This window comes from Apostichopus japonicus, chromosome 10 (genome assembly GCF_037975245.1).
Source record: "Apostichopus japonicus isolate 1M-3 chromosome 10, ASM3797524v1, whole genome shotgun sequence".
NCBI lineage: Eukaryota > Metazoa > Echinodermata > Holothuroidea > Aspidochirotida > Stichopodidae > Apostichopus > Apostichopus japonicus.
In genome coordinates, this window is record NC_092570.1 from 2,806,017 (window position 1) to 2,829,150 (window position 23,134).

General features: G+C 36.2%; 1 protein-coding gene across 1 annotated transcript; it reads right to left on the reverse strand.

Annotated features, from left to right (window-relative positions):
- Positions 1-1,328: 1,328 nt before the first annotated feature.
- LOC139975191 (uncharacterized) lies at positions 1,329-12,589 on the reverse strand. Its single transcript, XM_071982877.1, has 8 exons — positions 12,166-12,589; positions 9,710-9,911; positions 8,754-8,935; positions 6,903-7,037; positions 5,776-5,982; positions 4,937-5,017; positions 3,604-3,725; positions 1,329-2,591 (listed from the first exon to the last, which is right to left on the reverse strand). The coding sequence occupies exons 1-8, from the start codon at positions 12,290-12,292 to the stop codon at positions 2,466-2,468; spliced, it is 1,182 nt and encodes a 393-aa protein (XP_071838978.1). The 5' UTR covers positions 12,293-12,589; the 3' UTR covers positions 1,329-2,465.
- Between the last annotated feature and the right edge of the window lie 10,545 nt (positions 12,590-23,134).

Here is a 23,134-nt window from a genome sequence, read left to right on the forward strand (position 1 = left end):
ATTTCATGATCAACGATCTTTGTTCTTATTTAAAGTAGAGAGTAATTAGGTGCAGATTAAATATATAAAACAGTAATTAAGTAATGTCAAGGTCTACCAAGTGCATAAGTTCATTGTAAAGGTACAAACGTATATCTTTCTCTTGTCAATATATTTTGGGAGTAAGGTCCCCTTATCAGTACTGAGAAAGGGGCCATTAAACATTAGTCTGTATAAATAATTGTGTCACATCAAGTTCAGCTGAACTTTAACGACTTGTTCTGTAACGATTATATAAGAAGGCTTAATAATATCACAGCAACCATGTAATCACTGTATACTTGTGTATAGTGATGTCATATGTCGTGTGTATACTATAAGCTACTCATATCATGTGGTAAATTTTGTATAAACATGCAGGAGGTTCCGTTTTGGGGGGGGGGGGGGGTAGAGATTAGGGGTTACTCGGTAGGAGCTGGATTTTGCCCAGTATAAATACACATCATGTATAGTGAACATTAATAGTAATAATAATAATAATAATATATTAAATTTATATAGCGCTTAATACAGCGTTTCAATGCGCTTTGGAGACTGGGTTGAACATACTACATTATGACGTAAATGATAAATCAAAACTAAAGTATGAAATGTTTCTCCGAAATCTAATTTACTGCGGTATTGAAGAACCTAGCATGCATAGACTCCGGATGTGTGACCTGATTAATTGACTCTGCCTTCGGCTTTGAGTACAACGTTTCTGTATGCTGTCGTAGTGAACGAATCTAACCGTAATAGAAACTTACCGACTTTGCGATTCCCGCGTTATAGTCATTGCCGACTTTGCAATCCGCAGCCCCCCTTTGCAATTATGCAAGGATGGTAGAGTGACTCCATGGTTTTCCCTCTCGGTGAACCATAAAAGAGCTGTTCTCGATGGTAGACAAATCATGAACATAGCTATGTAAACGTTACTGCGGACGTTATAGTGTCCTTTTCGTCGTTGTTTGCTGCAAGTGGCTGTTGTTATATTCTGCTACGAAAGGATGCTAGCTTCCGACAGGCTGAGGTCGGTACCACACCAAACGCAAACAGCGTGTGGTAAGAAAATTTACGCAGTGCTCAGAAGTTTTGCAGTAAGTGACTGAGGTAATTTTATGCTAAACAGGTCACAACGGTTCACAATTCATGTACCTTCTCAAACGTTTACAGGGACTCAAACGTTTACAAGGATAACCTGGATGTCCAAAAATACATTAGGATACTCTGAGAGGGTTGCATGACGTTTTGCAAGAGCGACTTTATCCGAAATTATCTTCGGAAGAAAACAAAACGTACGGAATGAGATTAATGTCTTGGCAAGCACAAAAGCTGATATTTATTGTTAATTGCAAATTAATCGGGTATTAACATGATGTGTCTATATGTGTAACGCTTTAATGCGGCGTAAACTTGCATTCCAACAAAAATATATATTAATTGGTAACAACCGTACTGCAACTTTTGTTATTTATCAATGGATACAGGAAACCCTTATTCTTTTCAAAGGATGTAATTCGTAAAGGGAATACTTCGTCTTCAGTAAGGATGACTTTGGGTACAAAATTAATTATATGGTATGTTGAAATCCTTTAAAACAATTGAACCGTTATTACTTCAGATTAAGTGGCGTTCAAAATTTTGGGAAAAGTTCTGAGGCTCATCAATAGAAGGCACTGGACTACTTAGTCTAACAAAACAGGCCATAAGGTTCTCTGAAGCAATGCAAACGGAATAGCAAAACTAGAAATTTTATCATCTTTACAATTCATTAAAAATGTATGTTGAATGCCATCCATAGATAGGGTGGGTGGTAGGTGGGAGGGGCGGATGGGGTGGTGTTGGGGTGTTGCTCATATAAATGAAGATGTTTTGATCGAATTATTAGAATTTCTAAAACAATTAACATTATAGGCAATCGCTGAGGTGACGACGTCAGCACCAGTTTAGCCTTAAAGGAGCATACAGAGGTTCAGCAAATAGTTTAAAGCTGAATATCTAGAATGACTGTCATAGCTACAAAATCACAAATAGCAATTAGTGTGTCTTGGAAAATGACATCTCAAGACTACTCAAATTCTGACTAAATTCATCCTTTAATTGATTAAGAAGTCATGTCTTTCTCCGAATTGAATTATTTTGGAAGTTAAATTAATATCATCTCATCACAGGTTCTCCGACATTAATGGGGTACCTTTGGGAGGCATGAGTGATGCAGGTAACAATCGGGGGGGGGGGGACTTTGCTTAAACAAAATTTCACCTCACATGTAAAAAAGATTAAAAAAATGCTGTAATAGCAAAACAAAAGTGAAAACGCTGTGTGGCGAAGACGACGGACTTTCAGCAGCATGGGTTACAGTTTTGTGACGTCATAGGTACGTCACTTGTTGCAACTTATCTCGAGTTCGGAACTTCAGTGATATCGATGGTTGTCGTTTTTCTCTTCTAGGACGTTTTCCTGCCCTTGAATTTGGGTGATTTTTCGATGTAACCATTTTCAATAAGAGAATATGCCATATCAATGAGACCTTGTCTACAGTCACGTGGCTGGATACCAAGGACGTTCTTCATCTGTAAAATGTGATGATTAAATCATGAACAATTAATGAAGGAGAACTTAATTGAACTGCTCAGATAAAAAATAGAAAATCTTTAAATAGTTTCATCATTAATTATTGACAGCTGTAACAAGATCATATACGGGGTACTTTAACCTTTGTTCGCATCACGTGATAAAGGTTCATATATATACAAAACTCGTGCTTGAATCACTATGTAGGTATTGGTCACCGGTATATTACTGTTATAATAGGTAAATAGGCATAATCGATGTGTTGTACTGTGCTGGTTTGGTTACGGATTGAGGTCAGTACGAGACTAAATCAGATACCTGTATTATACATATAATGAGTAAAGCTTGTTTTTGCGCAAAGTGACACAAAGGTGGAGTAAAGTACTAGCACTAAATGTAAATGTCAATGTTATAATAATAATAAATGTAACTGTACATGTGAATTTGCATGTGATGTGAATGTAAAGGTGAATGTGCATGTGAATGTGAATGTAAATGTGATTGTGCATGTAAATGTTAATTTGAATGTGCATGTGAATGTGATAGTGCATATGAATGTGAATGTGAATGTGCATGTGAATGTGGATGTAAATGTAAATGTGAATGCAAAGGTGAATGCGGATGTGAATGTGCATGTGAATGTAAATGTAAATGTGAATGTAAAGGTAAATGTAAATGTGAATGTGAATGTGAATGTGAATGTAAATGTAAATGTGAATGTAAATGTAAATGTGAATGTAAAGGTGAATGTGGATGTGAATGTGAATGTAAATGTGAATATAATGTAAATGTATATGTGGATGTGGATATAAATGTGAATGTAAATGTGACTGTAAATGTGCATGTGAATGTGGATATATGGATGTGAATGTAAATGTGAATGTAAATGTGAATATGAATGTAAATGTAAATGTGTATGTGTATGTGAATGTAAATGTAAATGCAAATGCAAATGCAAATGCAAATGCAAACCCAAACGTAAACGTAAATATAAATGTAAATATTTCGTACCTTGGAATTGTCGTATGTAGTAACAACTCCCCAGACAAGGTTCATGGATCTAGCCGCGTTGTCAAAGAGTGACATCAAACGTATAACCAGGCGAGGTGCTAATCTCAATGAGGGCGAGTACCCTGAAGATGTAGAAAAGAAAGAAAAAGAGTCGGCTTCAACTAATTGATGATGATTGGTTAGCATATACTCGTTTATGGTGCATGAAATCGTGACGTGGGATGACGTCACGTCATGTACAAAAGGTATGGGTCATAGTCGAGAAAGCAACTATATGTGAATCTTTTTAACTCCCAAACCGACACTTTTTGTTAACACATTTTAAATGATCTAAGAAAAATTGAATATGCAGTTAAAGTCATTCATCATAAATAAATTGTCATTTCTATGACATTGTGTTCCGTATGTGAAACTGTAATCCGAAGCTTTTCAGTTATATTTTTACATTATATAACAATGGAAAATGTCATATGCGAGCAAACATCATTTATTTCTTCTACATTCTCTATATTTCTAGAATCGTTTAGAGTAAACGTGCCTAACATTATGTTTGTGTTTACACGCGTTATATAGGCAAAATGAAGACTTCAGATAGGAGGCTCTGTGACTAATCCCCGTCCCCCTCCCAGGGAACTAATCTGGCTATCGACGATACTGATCCCCCCTTCCCCCGCCTCTCCCCCTCTCTCCGTCCCGGGCCTTGCAAACAAAGGAAATCTACCCAAGGCACACCTAGATCAAGAATCTACACCATTATACCAATGAATGGAAACAAAATTACATTTAAAAAAAAAAACAAAGTATATAACCAGCTTTCTTTCAAATACAAATATAAAAATATATATATATATAAAAAATTGCGCCATCGGACAAAACTATAATCATCATTGACAACAGACCATTAGGGCCAACAATCAACTAAATATCTATCAATAAATTAGTCATCAAAGATATGATGACGTAAATGTATGTATAGATTTTTCTAGATTGTCGAGTATTCTTGGAGACCTTTCTTTGGGTTAAAACAATGGAAAATTAACATATCTATTTATATATAATCACCATTGACAACAGACAATTAGGGCCAACAATCAGCCAAATATCTATCAATAAATTAGTCATCAAAGATGTGATGACGTAAATATATATATATAGATTTTTCTAGATTGTCGAGTATTCTTGGAGACCTTTCTTTAGGTTAAAGCAATGATAAAATAAACATATCTATTTATTTGTCACAAACATGCGATGGCCAGTGCAATAATATATACGTCGATGGCAATGACATGACACGAGAATGTTTTTTTTTTCTGTTTTTCTTTTTTCTTATTACCTTGATCGTGAAATTCATCGTAGAGTTGTTTGCAAACATCACGATAGGTAAGACTCTTGTCTGTGATGAGGAATCGTTGTCCTGTAAGTATAACAATTAAGAAATTATGTTACATTTTTAACAATAATAATAATTATAATAATTAATAATGTACCAAACACTTATAAGGCGCTTTATCTATCAAAAAGTTACTTTTATCGTAATGGATTAGAGCAATTTATCACAAATTAACGATGCGAATATTCCAAGTGCAGCAGATCCCTCGTGTCTTACGACATGCCAGCGAAAATCGGGGAAAAGGGTTTGCCCCGTCGCATGGCGGATTTGTTTTACTCTGACAAATGCATTGTTTCATAGCCAATAGAAAAACTTTGTACAACTATAGCACCATTGTGAACCAGCGGTAAGTTGCTTGCACATAACGCACACTACGATTACACAGTAGGCCTATAGGGTACGCAGAACTGAGATAACGGATTGGAATTTCGGACACATGAGAACTTTGCGGTAAGAGTGCCCAGATCCATATCCTGTTTATAGCTTAGGATGAGAATGCCACATTTAAGGAACGAATCTGTTGTCACTAGTACAGAGGGCGCCATTGCTTTTATTTTTAATCGGGGATTACGTTGAGACAAAATTAGCAGAGAGAATACCTTTAATAAGCAAAAGTTTCAATGGAAGGGGACTGGGGTTGAGAGTGGATCAAGCTGTTTGTTTCTTTTGTATATATCCTGACTGTGTCTTACATGGGTGACTGACTTCCCTTATAAGAGTAAAGAGTGTTTTGGAGAGCTCAATTGATTTGAACCCTGGATAAAATGTAAGCCACCTCTTACCAGCTGCCTGTTTCAATGTCATACATTTAATGTGAGCGTCAGCTACATCGCGGACATCGACCCAAGTGAATGCGATGTTTGGGATAAGAGGATCCCCTCCGACCATGATTCGTTTGACTATGTCGAGACTCGTCGCTGCCTGATTGGCTACTGAAGGACCAATCACAAAGCCAGGCAAGACTGTGCAAAATTCGAATTTGTCTTTATCTGTAGCAATAAGTAAAATGAATTCGAATGGAATTCAAAACGTTCGTATATGATATGTGCATATACGTAAGCTGTATCTAACTGCAGTTAGATACAAAAAAGTTGCACTAATCATTTTATTATCGGCATATTATTCGTTTACAGTATCATTATATATCTAGGCCTAAATATGTTATTTATTATTATCTATTATATTATATAAATATTATATATAGTTCATATTCAAGATCTATAGAATAGCTAGTATGGTTTGGTCAATTCCTAACCCTTTTGCAACTTGCATACAGCACGCTACATATAGCTAAGATGATACATAATGCTGAACCTAGCGTCACACCCCTTATCCGACCCCTCCCTCCCTTCTCCGCCTCCCCCTTTCCGACGCCAAGGCATTCTACAAGAAATTGAAATATCGTTTAGATGGCAAAGTTTTGAATTTATACCACAATACATCAAATACCGCACTGCACATGCATCTTATAACGTCTATAGTACATTAACAAGATTTATAGTTATGAGTTTATCGGCCTATATACATGAAACCAATACCTAGTTCATTTTACTGCGTACCAGTGGCGTACCAAAGACGAACCCGGAAGAGCGGACCCGGGGAAAGCAAACATCGGTGGATAGGCCTACCGAATTAATATCGACTTAGCGATGAAAAGGACTCAAATACCGGCCAAAAAAATGCCCCCTCCTCCCCAAAAAAAAACAAAAAAACAAACAATAATAGCAAGGAATGTCAGCTTGTGCTGCTTGCTAGGTTCCGCAAGCATCTACCTTCTTTTCTAGCCAAATTATCTATGCAGTAAATTTTAATGGATGGAAAAAAAAACCCCAGAAGCAAGGGTCCGTTTTCCTGGCGGGTCCTTCCCTAGATCCGCCCCATGCGTACGCAACTCAGCCTTAACACTTACCGTCAAGACTTTCTATATATTTGAATGCCTCTTTCTCCGCCATCAGTTTACTGATGATGTACGGTTCCGCCTCAGGTCCACCTCGACTCGGATCGGTCCAGTCTTCTTCGGTCAAAGGTCGAGTGGTATGATAAACTGAAGTACCAAGATGAAATGATATGTCGTATCAAAATCAAGTTGGAATGTTGTTGTTGGCATGGCTGCTCTCATTATACTATTCCTTAAACCTATAAGTTTAGACAGACATTGCTACGGTGGCAGAAATGTCAAGAATTGATGTTAGGAAATGAAAAAAAAAATCAACACAGACTGTAAAAATCACCATGACCAACGAAACCAAGGTTTTCTAGTTCTAGTCAACGGCCTACTTCGGACACCCTACCCCACCCAGCCTCTCCCCTCCCACCAATTTATATATACATTCTCATTTACCTGTTGAATATTCAACAACCCTGAACTACTGCAGCAACTAGTTGGGGCATGTTTTCTAAGGCTAATACCTCTCTAAACTGTCCTCCCATAGCATGCTTCAAAGCACTCATATTGACAGTACAAAAAGCTCCTATACTTTGATAGAAACATGATATTCATATACTGCTCATACTAACATTACTAGTGCTCTGAATCCGGAAATGAAAGGACAGTATAAAAGGAAAAACTAGTCCCAATTAACTGAATACCATGTAGTCATGATATTACCTATAGCTAAATCCTCACTGGCACTGAGAGGTAATTAAATTTTAATTTGGTATTCATTCAATGTATAGCGTTCCGCGTTTGGTTGTGTACAACAAGTGTTTGCTATGCCCTTACAATGGCCGGTGACTCCGCGGCAGTTAAAAAACCTGTTCAGCTATTTTTAGTTGTGATAATCGAAAACACAACACTTGGGTAGATTAAAGTCCAATCTCCAGCACTAAAAGCAAAGACTAACTTTAATAAGAGTTTCCATAAATAGATTCGCGACCAGGTTTGGTTTTCGTCTTTATATATATACAGTGTGCCTGTCTGATAATGAGATAAGCAATAATTAAGCTCATCTTTGCGGGAAGTCATGAAGAGTTCATATTCCGAATTTCCGAATATATTTAAAACACAGGGAAACATGAAGGGAGAGAAAATGTGATGTCATTGTAGGATGTCATTGACAATGAAACCTATCGTCTGCTTTTTTATATATATATATATCTATATGTAAATACCTAATATATATATCTAAATATCTATATATCTATATATAAATACCTTATATATATCTAAATATCTATATATAAATATATATATCTATATATATATATAGGCATATATATATACTATATATAACTATATATATTACTATATAAATATATATATATCTAAATATCTATATAACTATATATAAATATATATATATATATATATAGGCATATATATAACTATATATATTACTATATAAATATATATATATATATTTATATATATATATATATTCAATTATATATTCAATTATTGATTATTCACATAATTAAGATCATTCAGTGGAAAATAAATTCTGAGTAAGATTACTTATGGGTTGCAATGGTCTATCTTTATTTCAGTTGTCTTCGTTTGAGTAAAACGCGTTGACATCGATACAATTTCAGGATACTACATGAAAGGATGGCCAGTGCAAAGAGATGCATAAGGCAGTGAGGTGTGATGGTGGGGTGTGTGTGTGGGGGGGGGGGGTGGAAGGGTGGTTGGAATTGAATATGATATGTATCCTTGTGTTGCATGTGATTGTTAAGTAGAAAAATTCGAAAGAAATTATGAGAAAAAATAATAATGTTTGTTAATGATCATCATAATCATTTTTAAATAATAACCTCTTACCGCCAACGGAAGCGACCGAGCTTGTGATGACAACTCGTTTTACGGTACCCGCTTCTTTGCAAGCTCTGAGGACGCTAAGGGTCCCATCAACAGCTGGACGTACTACCTCCTCGGCATTCTTAGGTTGTTCGAAAGGGAACGGACTAGCGGTATGGAGCACGTGAGAACATCCTTCTACTGCACTGTGTGTGATTTTGAACGTTAGATATGAAAATACTAAAGAAAACCCGATTTTCAAAAAATGAACACCATTATATATGATTTGCTATAATCAGGAGCATATTGACTAGTCTGGCCGCCCTGGAAGTTCCCGAGTGACCAGAGCAATAGGGGCGGGGGGGGGGGGGTCCACTATCATTCCTAACCTCTAAATCATATACTTACGCCTTCGTATAAGTTATTTTTAGGATTGCATATCTTACCCATGTAGGAAAGATTCTCGTATGTAAGAGAAGTGGGCTAAGTCTATAAACACTTTGCGTTATAGGTTACCGTCACTATACCCTTTTTTATAATATTTAACAACAAAAATGATTCATTTTTAGTTTATGTCAGAGGAGAGCATTAAAATTGCGATCGTTAGTTGCTCTTATATCGCTAAATTATGAATTTCAGAAAAACGTTTACGATGGCCGATAGGTCTGACGACATGAGGGTCGAGAGTACAGCCCTGTGGCACGGGGTCAATTACGGGGCCCGGGGAAGAATGGGATAAAAAAAAAAATATGTTTTCTCATTGTCATAAAAGCATATTTGGGAGAATTCAAGAATTTGGAAAGGGGGTCGGATGACATAAGTATCCAAGAAGTCCAACGTGGCTTTCGTAGGCACCGATGACCGGTTGAGTAATTAAATGTTACCCTCACCCCCTCCCCCCTCCCCACCCTAATTCCCTGCCCAAATTCCCTTGCTTTTCCTCTGATACATCATTAGTACCCTCTTGCGCTTATCTTTACCTTTTCCAAGTTTCTGGGCTTAGTAAATCTGCCTCGACGAGTTCAAGGGTCCCCGGGGTCCTTTCTGCTAGAGATTTCAATGGATCAACTTTGTTAGGGTTACTGAGACTGCGCACTGTCCCTCTTACAGTGTAACCCTTCGTTAAAAGTTCATTGACTATGCATGAAGCTACGTAACCAGATGCGCCAGTAACGAGTACTCCTAAAAGAAAAAGAAGAAGAAGAAGGAAGGAAGGAGGAAGGCACAAAAGAGTAGAGCGAGAAAGGACTCGAAAATTGGTAAAAATAGAATGAAAAATAGAGGGCAACATCCAAAATAGAAATAGAAATGATGAATTCTATCCATCTCACTATAATGTCTATTATTTTGTCTCATTGTTTCTTGTTTGTCTACATGTTAGTTTGTGTGATAGATTTCGTTATTTGACGGACATGTGTTTGTGAGTGGTATCAGATTTGATATATAGAGCGTTGGGGAGCGACGTTACTGTGGTATTTTGTCTGACTTAATTCACCGTCAAAGTTTGGCAACTAAACTAGAAGAAGTCTATAGCTGTGTTCAGTAGTTAAATCATATTGGCAATGTCTGTGTGTGTGACTGTATATATGTTTGTCTGTTCAGCTAACATTCAAACACATCACTCGTATCATTTACAGACTAGCGCGATGTACTTTTGAACCCGCATTCCATTTGGAATTTATTTCATATTCCTCGGGGCTACGAACTATGATATCTAATTTCCTCGCAGATTATAATTAACCCCCCCCCCCCTTCTCATTATTGACATCCCTCTGTATACTATCAGAAAAATGATGAACTTTACGAGTGTGATTGTTTGGATTTGAAAGACATTTTGTCGCTTTATTGACTATAACATCATTCGTTTTTAATGTATTACCGACATATTCTATATTGAGTGTTAGGAATGCTGATCGGCAATATAAGATTATAAGACTGAACTTTGAAACAGTTATCATTTTCATGTGATGCAGCGCCACCCTCTATGTAACAATGTACAGTGACGTACACTGTTTAGAATGTTGGTCTAGGGAAAATATTTGAAATTATTTAATATTATATTTGATTTAAAAAAGAAGAAGAAACAATAAGTTCAAAGTTTTCACGATGAGTCAATAACATGGGTGGAAATTAGTACGCCGATGCAAAAGTGATGGCGCTCTGTACTATTATTATAGTCAACGTAGTCTGTATATAAGCGACCCGATATATGATTAGCCAGGTTTCGGTACGTATCGTTAAGGCTCTTGCAATATAAACACACATGACTCCAAATGAATGACTATGTTGTTTATTTGTTATACGTTCAGTTGAACACAATTGACTTTTGTAAAAGAAAACGTGTTTTACTCTTCACAGGAAACACCATATTTCCCTCTAGTACTGAACAAAAATGCAGATTAAGAACCCAAGCCTACTGTAAAAGTGGACACAAACCCTACCAAACAATGTTGGTTTTATGTGGTAGAGATAACAAAATTCCCAAACAGCTAAGAAAAATCATCTTTCATTTGGGTGATATATCGCAGATTTAACCTTATACTCCACATACAAGAAAAGTCTAAGTATGACATCATTCAGCCACATATTTTGCTTAATATTTTTTATGAAGTTCTCTTAATGGATTAAAATAGTATACATATTTCTGTGATGAAGATGTGTTTTTGTAAACGCTGAATCTTAAAGTATTGAACCTTGTAACATGACCTAATCATGGCATTGGTATCAGTATCAAACACTTTTGACATTCTACCTTGAAAATATGCAAAAAAATACAATAAGAAAGTAGAATTATAGGTTCAGATCCTAGTGGCTTTAATACATCACAGTAAATAGATTTACAAAGTGACATGACATGACGTTTAAACAAGGATATCTCCTAGACGGAACAAGATGTTCCTTTTGGTTTGGGATGACTTGTTCTTTTTTACAAAGTTCCCTGTCCTAGAAAAACTAACGATTGGGTTATTGTCCCATTAATGTAAACAGTAGTAAACACGTCGAGGCTTAATGACACATATGGTTTTCATGACAAGCTGCGAACCATATAAAGCTTCCTCTGCCGCATTCGAGTTATTTGAATGTTTCCACATCAAAACAGCACTTTCTATTAACTATATTTGTATACTTTGTCAACAATACGGTACTTTCTTATTACAGTCTTCTAAACAAAATTTTTATATAGCTAAAGTGTAAAAATTGTTTACGGGTACCGTCCTTTCCTTGAACATAATGGGGAACTTCTTATTTATGAAAAAGGGTTACTTTTGTGCTTTCCATAAACAAAGTTGTGGGTGATGAAGGGTAGGTGGGCATGTGCCACCCTCAATTCCCCCACCCACTGGCTACTGAATATTTCAGTGAATGAACTACATACGATAAAGTGGCTTATAATATGACGTCTATGTTTGGTGGAAATTTAGATTTAAATACTTACTTGAGACGTTTTCATCTTTAGTGGCTGCAGATGAGTTGCCCCTTCGTGAGACTACGGCAGGACCAACAAAACTTCTTGGTTTCAGAATGATGTCCACAGACGCGAGTAGACTCCGCAAGACCCTCATGATTCATACCATGTAACACGATAGACGTGGTCTTCTACTACCGTGAGTTCCACATGGGATATAAATTATAACTTCACAGGACAGTGTCTATACATATGAACTTTTAATTAGAATTGAATGGTCAATTAAAGAAGATTCCAAAGGTTAATCACGTGAAAGCAAATAATTTTAAGTAATTTGTTGCCTTCAAATTCTTATCATTTGTAGATGATCGAAGTTCGAAGAGTGATAAGAGGGCCTCTAATTCCACTACACGTTGTAGGATTATGGTCTATCGGTTACTGTAGAGCATCGTGTTGGATAAACAGACATGTCAGTCAGACAGACAAGATTCAAATGTAAACAAACAAATTGTAAAAGAGTGGAATAAAATGCTAAAAAAATGTGCATGAATAACGGAAAGCGACGTCTGTTTAATAATCTGTCTTCAAGTCTGCGCGCAGACTAAACCGCGAAACGTATTATCTGTACGGCTGTCTATAGTACGCGATATTATCACAGAACAGACAGCTCTGTCCGCGGCGCAGACGGATAGTTGCGCAGACAGCTGCGCAGAGAGACAGCTCTGTCAGCGGCGATTATTGCTTATACATAGGCCTACCGAATTTGTAAACAACGCGAAGAAGTAGGCCTTGTCAGCACAGCGTCCTCTATACTAACATTGACCTTTTTAACCTCTAGATTATACGATGATTTAGGTATAGTCAACCGCGGCCGATTATAACCGTTTTATGAAAGAGTAAATGGAATAGCAGTTTTGTATTAGCATATCATTAGCATATCATTAGCATATTGATATATCAGCAGACTAATGACACCATCGGGGCTGCAAACTAACGTATATAACGTATATAATTATGACTGATGGCATGTAGGAAAATGCCTTGAGAAATAATTTAGAATTTTGGTCTTTGACCTCCTTAAAATAGGCTTCTTGTACTGAACGTATCACAACTACATACTAAATATGAGATTGGTCCAAGCTTCCCTTCTAGATATTGTGTTTACACATTTTGACCCCCAGTGACCCCAAAGGAACTTTGACCTCCACAACATACAATAGGCTTCTGTTACTTGATGTGGTACTCCTTCACAAGAAGTACAAGATTGATCAAAGCTTCCCTTCTGGAGATATCGTGTTTACAAGGGTTTCACAATTTGACCCCTAAATGACCTTTGACCTTCTTTTCAAAAAATAGGTTCTTCTACTTAATGTGCACAACTACTCACCAAATATGAGATTGGTCCAAGCTTCCATACTTGAGATATCGTGTTTACAAGCAATGAGTCACACACACGTACCACACTCGCAAAGCCGGTGGACAAATTATAGGGCCGTGTGTATTAAAACAATAAAGAGGGCGTCAAAGCAGAACTCTTGCCCCCCCCCCCTCCCTCCAAATGACAATGGTAACGAAAAGAAATAATAAATTAAAACAAAACAGAGAGAAACTTAGAAGTTCTCTGCAAATAATTATCAGATGAAGAACAAAAGACATATTAAAAGTTTAGCGATATTACTACTTTTATTCTTTGAGAAAATAAAAAAGTTGGATTTATTTTGTTTAATCCAGATTAATGTATTTATATCCGCGTTGCTTTAATAGCATGTGTTGTCTGTCATGGATTGCTGGCTTTATATGAACTTGAAATGGTTGCGTGCACCCATCCACCAATGTTGAAGGTTGCCAACACCCCTCAAGATTACAAACCAATTTGTACAAAGGGATCAAAACTTTATCAAAACTGCTGGGTTGCATTTAAAACGACGCATATATGAATGATGGGAATTGCACTGAATTAAACATGGTAATTGCATAAAGAAAAAAAATATATATATATATATATATGTATATGTATATATATATAGTTATAGTTATATATATATATATATAAATTCAGTTATATATATATATATATAGGCTATATATATATATATTTATATATCTATATATATATTTATATATATACTTACATATATGTATATATATATATATATATATATATTAAGATTCATGACGTTACTTCCGCACAAAGAAAAGAGATGTTTAGAAGTGACATGTTGCATTCTGAGACCCAATCAGACTATAAAATAGGCCTATAATTTCGTCTTATCACAGGGTTATGCTTTTTCATTTGAATGTAAAAATCCCGTAATTGAACCAAATCCGCTCGGGCAATATAGGCTATTAATAAAACCTGAACTATAAATTTACATATTAAAGTCATTAATTTGATATCATTTAAGCATATAGATTAAGTTAATTGAAATAGAGTTTGCTACACAAATTGTTTAAAAAAAATTCAAGGATCATGAGGTTAAACTGTACAAAACATCGAGATTAATAATAATAATAGGACAGCCTTGTGATTTAATATCATATATACATTGCGATATACAGTGCGTGTACATGGCATACTGTGGGTATGCTAAAGATTCGTATGCACGATTAACTACTCGCCTGGCTTGTACTCGTACTGTTGTATACGCTTATACTACCAGTATGTATGTATTTTAGATCCTCCTGCAAGCAGGAACTCGCGAAGAAGCCTCATTGGCTTATCAAAGCCGCAAGCTGACCGAAGTTAGTCTCTTACATTCATATTTAACGTCCATGATTATGAATTGTTAATTGTCAACAACTCTGTAACTGGACGACATACATTAATCTGGGAGTGACTCGAACCGGGGACCTTATGATTGAAAGGCACCGGCGTTAACCACTGGTTATACTACCAATATGTTATATACTATATATGTGGTTCTTTAACGTAGGCTATGCCAATATAGGCCGTGTGTTTAATTGAGTCCGTTGCATCCGCCGAGAAATCCAGTTTTAGTGTCGTCTTATTATCATACCGCACGATTTCTATATACACCGTATGACGTTCACATATCCCTTATAATATGTATATTTACTCTTGTACTAAATATATAGCAACCACTCAAATAGTGTCAAAAGCACGGCCGTTATGTGCACAACACCATTTTTTCCATTCAATTTTACATAAAAGAACCGCTCAAATAAAATCGACGCAATATGTCTATTGACAAAACCCATAGTAACTACGTATATACACTCGGAGTTCTGAAGTTTATCGGTCCATTTTTGGATAAATTAAATCTGCTATTCGAAGTTAACTCTACGGTGAAGAGCTTTTAGATCTTATAGGTGGGGGGGGGGGGGGGGGGAGAAGCAACTCTGGCTATAAAGACGAATTCGTAATAACTAGTAAGCGTACGCGGTTTTAAAATCCGTCACATTCGTTGTATAACGCTTTTAGCATGTCGCGGTTCATTCCATTTCAATGTCGGTATACGTATAGTGACAGTTAGGCTATATACATACAGATTACTATCTGTTATTCGAGATTTCTGTGGTTATGATGTTACCACAGAAATTGAGAATAAACAGATACGCTTCAATGCACCTTATTATTTTGGATTTTAAGTGCGTCGGTTTTTAAATGATCTCTTCTGCAAAAATTGAACAACGAAATTGTATAAACAACTAGTGATCAACTCACGGTACCGTTATTAGCTGAGGTCAGAGCCTGCATCTAGCCAAGGAAATGACGTATGACCAATATGACAGCGCCCTCCATTAATTTTTGAGCGTGAGCCCCAGTGACTATATATATCTATCTTTGGCTTTATTGTTCAACCAAACTAAAAAATATTAAAAATCGAAACCTTTTAACCAACTGATTATTCATACCACCCATGAATGTCTCCTTTTTTGTTGTTGGAATATTGATATTGGGGAATTTTTTTTAGATAAAGACAATTGCCAATCCGGCGATAAATAATAAAGGCCTACATTTCATCAACAGCGAAATGCACTATTTCTAATTGAACAATCTGACTACTTAATATTACACATGCATGTGAAAATCATTAAAACCAACAAATAACAAAAATGCTACTCTAAGGAACAAGAACGTCTCGTTGCTCGTGACGTCACTAGAGTATAGGTAACAATCACAGATGAGTGCTAGCCATATCATCTGTCCCAGGGATAAGCACCGATTCTGGTCTTGCGAAAGTCTGTGCAGGAAGCGATGGCTGGTATTCATTAGACGACTGTACTTGTATGGGTTTATCGAAACCGTTAGGTGGCGCATCGTAAAACGGTCCCGATATTTGGCTTTTATCAAACGGTGCTGTGTCGTAGATACTCAGCGGATTTACCGGTTCTTCGCTGGGCGTTGTATTTTTACTCTGAGCCTTCCGACTTTGTCTACAACAACAAAAACAACAAACGATGACAAAAATCAATAAAATAGCAAGCACAAGTACTGCTCCTGGTATTATGTAAATTAGCAAATCTTCAAAGCTCATCGTTTCCTTCTCATTGTTCATTTCCTTACTTTTCTGAAGTTTGGCGGTTGATGTAAGTACGGTAGCCAATGGTATCGCGGTTGATGGAGCATAGCTAGATGAAGATGACATCGCAGTTGATGGAACAGCGCTAGATGAAGATGCGGTAGTAGATTTTGATGTGACGGTTATCGGACCGACGGAACAATCACTGTTTGTCATGAAATTTAAAACAGAAAAAGAGTACTTGCAAATATATGTTACGCCATCTTCATTCTCAGATATGTTAGGAATCATTATATTTCTTCTTCCTTTAATTCCCACACGGACTTCATTAGAAGATATCATCGTTTCGGAACCATCCGTTCCTCTTCTGAACCAACTTGCTTCTGTCGTGGTTCCTTCCGGGAATACCCGATAAAAACAATCTGCTTGAAATGTTCCACCTTCTACGACAACATTTTCTGTCATAATATTATGACTATAACAATGCGGGTTATCCATTACGACCATGAAATTCAAACTAGAATTCATAGTAACTGGTGGAGTGTTGTCCATTACAACACAAGTGTACAATCCACTGGTTGAAGCGGACGCCATTTTGATTATGAGAATGGTTGCATTTCCATCTGCTTCAACTGTATAATCGTCTGATTCACTCATTAATCCTTCTGAGATTAACATAGTATCATCTTTGTAAATTCTTACTTCAGCCGATTCAGAAAATCCACTTCTTTCACAGGAAAGTGCTATATTTTCTTCCGTTTCAAGTACGATATTTTTATTAATTTCATCTTGGACGTGAAATGAAACCATTTGAGGAAAGACAATCTTGAAGAACGTTGAAATAATCAGAATGCGAAAAACTGACTTGTAGCTAAAGTTTGGTCTCAGCGATAGAGTTTTCCGATACGCCATTTTGAGGTATTGGTGATAGAAGACGGACAATTAAAGTAATATTCAATATGAATAGCAAAAAATTCGACAATTCTCAAACTCCAAGTTCGGTTAATCCCGTCTACGGTATTAATAATCAGCTGTGGAACTTCCAAAACACAAAAGTTAAGCAGTCATCCAGAGTAAGAAAATAAATATTCCATGCAGTTATGATTCTCTGAGAGACAGTATAAAATAAATCCCTCGCATGAATTAAACTTTATTTCTGCTTTTATATTTTTCACGCTGCTCCCTCCAGTCTTCTCATAAATGTTTGCAAACTATTCCAAACTCTTTCAGACAATAACATATAACGTTTCTCTATTACATATGTGTATAAACTACTGCCCGTTACAAATTTTTTCTTACTGTATAGGTCTATAAGACATGTAGCCTACCAGCTTTATACTGCAAGGTTAATAAGACAATAATTTAGTAACAATATATATAGCCTTTATATATTCAATCAGAGTTCCTACAAAGTAAACCTGTATGCAAATAACAGGGTGGCACATGATCTAGAAAAAGCCACAAAGGTTCCTCTTTATGTTGAGAATTAACTCGTTCGAAATACTTCCGTGTTCAAGGATCACTGATTTCAAGTTTGTATTTATATACTTTGTGAATCCAAAAAGTTAAAAAAAACGACACGAAACTCTTCGAGAGTTGAATCCAGCGAGAAAAAGAGATCAAAGCATTTTGAGCCTCCCAAACGAAACGTGTATAAAAGATATTTCTCCAAATTCAGTATTTTCCTTATGTCTTTTGTTATCCTTAGGATACAGCCGTGTGCCTTACTTCATGATCTCATAGAAGTATTACATACAAGCCTACATCAAGTGAGATCAATTTAGATTGCAACAACAAATATTCACATCGTTCGCGGCTTCAACTTTGTAAATTCTGTTAAAAGAGGGTTTGAGATCATATAAGATATAAACCCTGCACGCAATTAGCTTTGAACTGACTATGTGTAGCTTACCAACTATATAACAGAATCAATATTTCACATGACTCAAGGTTGATCACAAAGCATAGTCACGGTTCTTTTATTATCAAAACGATCGAAGCATGAAGCGTAACACTTTTGTCGAGGAGAAGTGAACAAGTAACTTTTCAAAAGACAAACTTTTAGGCAATTGTGATAAATAATACAGGTTTATTTTGGGGACTTTTTTGTTTTTGAACGATCGTGTGTCATGAAGGTCAAAGAAACACAGTTTACTGCTATCGATGAATCACGCAGCCTATCCAGTGGCGGCCTGGGTGTAACGTGTGTAAGCCTATACAGGAGCGGCCTGGGTGTAACGTGTGAAATTCTTCTAATAATTCCTAGGGTTACATATACTTCCGATCAAACTCATATATAAGAAAGGTCTAAACATTTAAGGCTTTACTTCCGGTAGATATATGAACTGGGCGAAATTCCAATATAGTGAGATGATAATATGATATACAGATATTGATAAGCCAAACAGACGAAAATAAACGATACATCCAGAGGCCAAAAACAGCGTGACTAGGTGGGTGCCATTAAAGGCTCGTGAATGAATGAATAATAATAATAATAATCATCATCATAATAATAATAATCATCATCATTATAATAATAATAATAATAATAATAATAATAATGACCTGAATATATAAATAAAATAATACAATAATATGAACTGAAACAAATATGTTTCATTACTGTTTCTATACGAATTAATATTAGGGGCAGATTATATTTGTTAATGTGAAATGGTAAAGAGTTCCAGTGACATGTAGGCCTTAACATGTAAAACCAACTGCCGTCGTATGTGTTTATTTATTTCTTTAATTTTTTTGCATTTCATTATAAGTTATGTCTGTCTGTCGATTTTTTATTTCTCCTTTTAAACTTTGTACTTGAACGAATCACACTTGATCACATTATATGCGTTAATTTTTGCCCTTGCGCTATAGTGGTTCGGTTTTTATTAACTTTGTTTTCATATATTATATTAATCTTTAACATAACATAGTTAAATTTGTTCTCGTGCTAAGAAACCAATTAAACCCGCTAAAATATTGTCGAACCGGTAGGATTTTTTGAATAGAAACTGGAAACCCTTTCTTATTACGTCCTTGCAAACAACTGTTTTATTTATATAGATCAGTTCAGCCTTGTCAACAAGGATTTGAACAGGTATATATATACCAGCCAGGGAAATGCCCAGGATTTCCAAAGGTGAGGGACAAATTCAATATTTCCCACGACTGATTTAGGTATGGACCTTAAACAGTTTTGTACCCTTCGTTTCTGCAAATTGTTAATGGTATCCTACTGGGTTAGGTTCCTGTTGAACAATAAGAAATCTTTTTGACTCTCAGTGAATAGTATTGTCTATAGGGACCACTACAGTAAATACCGATTCCCTTTTAAGTCGGAATTTCAAGTTACAAGAAAAGTAGGCTTATATACACCCAACACACGGTATATCTCCAGTGTATGAGTGACCGATCAACCATGAGCAGATGAGTGTCAATATGGCGGGTAAAAACTTGAAAATGAGTTCATAACAATAAATAAATTTTCTAAAAAAATGTTACGACTAATAATAATAATGACAAAAAGCAAAAAAAAAATTCTTTGAAAAGGTCAAAATATGTATATAAATATATATATATATATATATATATATATATATATATATATATATATATATATATAAAATCTTTACACCTTGAAAGATATATGTTTTGTCTTTACTATAGATTTAATTTACCAATTTACAAGACTGTGTATAAGTCTATCACCACAGTAGTCTATATATGAAATAGGAAAGTATAGGAATACAAAAGTAATTTAGCCATTAGGACAAATAGAGAGTTGAATCTCTATACGCATATATGGATTCTATTTTTGTATTAGTACACGTAATGAATGCATCCATGCTATACTGGCAAGTATACTATTGAGTGTCAACTTTATATACTAAAGTATTTTTCCATGTATATCTTAAAGGTCCTGTCTAAGTTCGATTTTATTTCTAACTTATTGCGCAGAGTGTTATTTTTCACGAGTCAATCTTGACAATACCGATAATTAAAACTTTCACCTCAAAGTGTTATCCTAGTGTGTAAAATGCCCTGCTAGCAACACACTATATAGGTGTCGTGACAAATATTACACTGAGTAAAGAAAAGAAAAAAACTTGAACGCAACTTTGTCAACACTTTTTTTAAAAGTACAAAAATTACGTCAAAGGAACTTTCCTATAACATCGGTAGGGACATGTATGTATAAATATATATACATGTATATATATGTTATGATATTGCGCTTCACTGATCTGTAATACGGCGTCGCCCAACTTTACTAATTCGATAATTGGAAACAGCGCCCTCTGTATGCACAAATAGCGTCAACCATCTTAACTTGACGAGCGATCGGACCTGCGTTTCACATTTTGACACGTTCCATACCCACAGCGCACCCCCATAAACTCTCACCCTTGTTGTAAACGAGACGAAAGTTTCTTGAATTTCAATAAAATGACAGCCGAACAAGTCGATGAATTAATAAACAAGCTCAGGACCGATCACAATAATAGACTCAGACTCAAGGGCGGCGGAACCGGGGGGCACAGGGGGCACGTGCCCCCCCCCCCACTTTTCCTCAGGTTAAAACTGTACCCTTTTTCTACATAAAAATTGAGATGTCTCAAGTTAGCAAGAGGCCAGGGATCCAGAATGAACATTCGGGAAGGGCCGTTTCCGGCCATCTTAGGGGTTTGTAAAACCAAAAATTTTCTTTGTACGCTCCGCGCCAACGATGGTGGCGCTCCGCTCAGATAGTCGTGCATACAACTTTGCAAATCCTGGCTACGCCCCTGACTTTTAATGAATTTCTGTGGGTCAAACTCAAAGCTATTTCGAGTGGGAAAAAATTTGTTAAGATATTAGCAAGAAATAAACTCTAATTCGGAAGATTCCTACATTAGCAACTAGCATGATTTCACCTCATTTTGTCTCAAAAGAAAACTTGTTCCTTGTTTCCCAATTTGCACATTGGATATTGCAGTGCCAGTATGCATATTTTCCTTGAAGGGGGGGGGGGCGTTGATGGAGTGATGTGTATACCCAAATAAGATAATACAATAAGAGTTATAAAGGGTACTAAATATAAGGCTGCATCAGTCCAATCGAATTTCTGCAAAGTGCCCTTTGATGTCGGTGCCCCCCCCCCCCCTCCAGATTAAAAGTGCTTCCGCCGCCCTTGCTCAGACTTCAAAGGCTCGTTCTTCTCTCGGACAGTGTAGACTCGATAAAATAATTGCTATTTCAAGTGCTAGGTGGGTCGGAATGACATGGGGAGGGGGGGGGGGGGAACAGAGGTATATGGTGAATTGAGAAGAGTTCGATAACTATATATATAGGCCTATAGATTTTATAGTGGAATGGACAAAAGTAAAAAAGGTACAGTTACAAGTAATATTAAAATTCATATTTTATAATAAAATAAGAGAACTTAAAGGGATAGTCTATTATTGTTTTGGCCATGATTTTAGGGTTCTAATTATAAACATATCGGTGATATAGTTAACAATTCACCAAATGCCGGTTCTAAAATCATAAGTTACCTATAATGATCTAATGTTAGCAACGATTTTAGTGTCACCGCTGTATGTATTGTTCTTTGAAAATCTGTATAGAAAAATAATAACGGTTTACACAACAGTAAATTCCAAGCCTAACGATGTTTCAATCAAAATTATGCTCCAAACAGAGCCATAATTAATTGACCTGTTTTGGATCGAAGTTCTTTGATCGCAAAAATCTCTATCATATAAGCTCGAGATGATGTTGAGTTTTTATCTTCAGAAAAACATCTTTAAATTGTTTTCTCGGTACAATATTTTTAATTAATAACACTACGTGCATTGATGCGCGTATGAATTATGGTACTCCGCCCCATAATTATTTGGAAATATAATAATGATATGAAAACAAGAACTGTTTAGTCAGATTATCGATTTCCAAATCTCGTGGAAGGAGACCATGCCTATTATAATAAATTCATCATTAGTGTGTATGCATGTATAGCTAGCGAGTTACTGCCTTTGTTGAACGGGGAGAATGTGGAGGGGCTTGATTAAAGTGTTGGGTGTTTTTTGGTTCAACAGTGGCGTAGGAAGGTACTTTTGAGTGGGGGGGGGGGCTGAAGACTGATGGCCGGCCTGGGGAAGGGGTCTAAGGGGAGGGGTGTCCCCTCTGGGGGGCTGGCGCCCCCAGCCCCCCGGTTCCTACGCCCTTGGGGTTCAAAATGGTGTTACATATTTCCACATATGAAACAATGATGAAGAATTATCTACTGTTTAAGTTGTACCGCCTATATATGTTATACATTCATGTACTGTACACTAGAATGGTTTTGTAATTGTTTGTGTGCCTGTGGGGTTTCCTCCCCTTGCACGGTGGCTGTGCAGGTATACTCGCAGTGTAAATTTGTTCCATATGTATACAGCTACACACATGTATAACAGCGCATAGTATTTGTATATATGTATTTATGTTTATATACATATGTATATATATATATATATATATATATATAT

Coding starts and splice junctions, on each gene's coding strand:
- LOC139975191 (XM_071982877.1), bottom strand. CDS start 12,292: ATGAGGGTCTTGCGGAGTCTACTCGCGTCTGTGGACATCATTCTGAAA. Junction 8,936..9,709: donor AGCCCAGAAACTTGGAAAAG/GTAAAGATAAGC, acceptor AATCACACACAG/TGCAGTAGAAGGATGTTCTC. Junction 5,018..5,775: donor GACATTGAAACAGGCAGCTG/GTAAGAGGTGGC, acceptor TTATACTTACAG/GACAACGATTCCTCATCACA.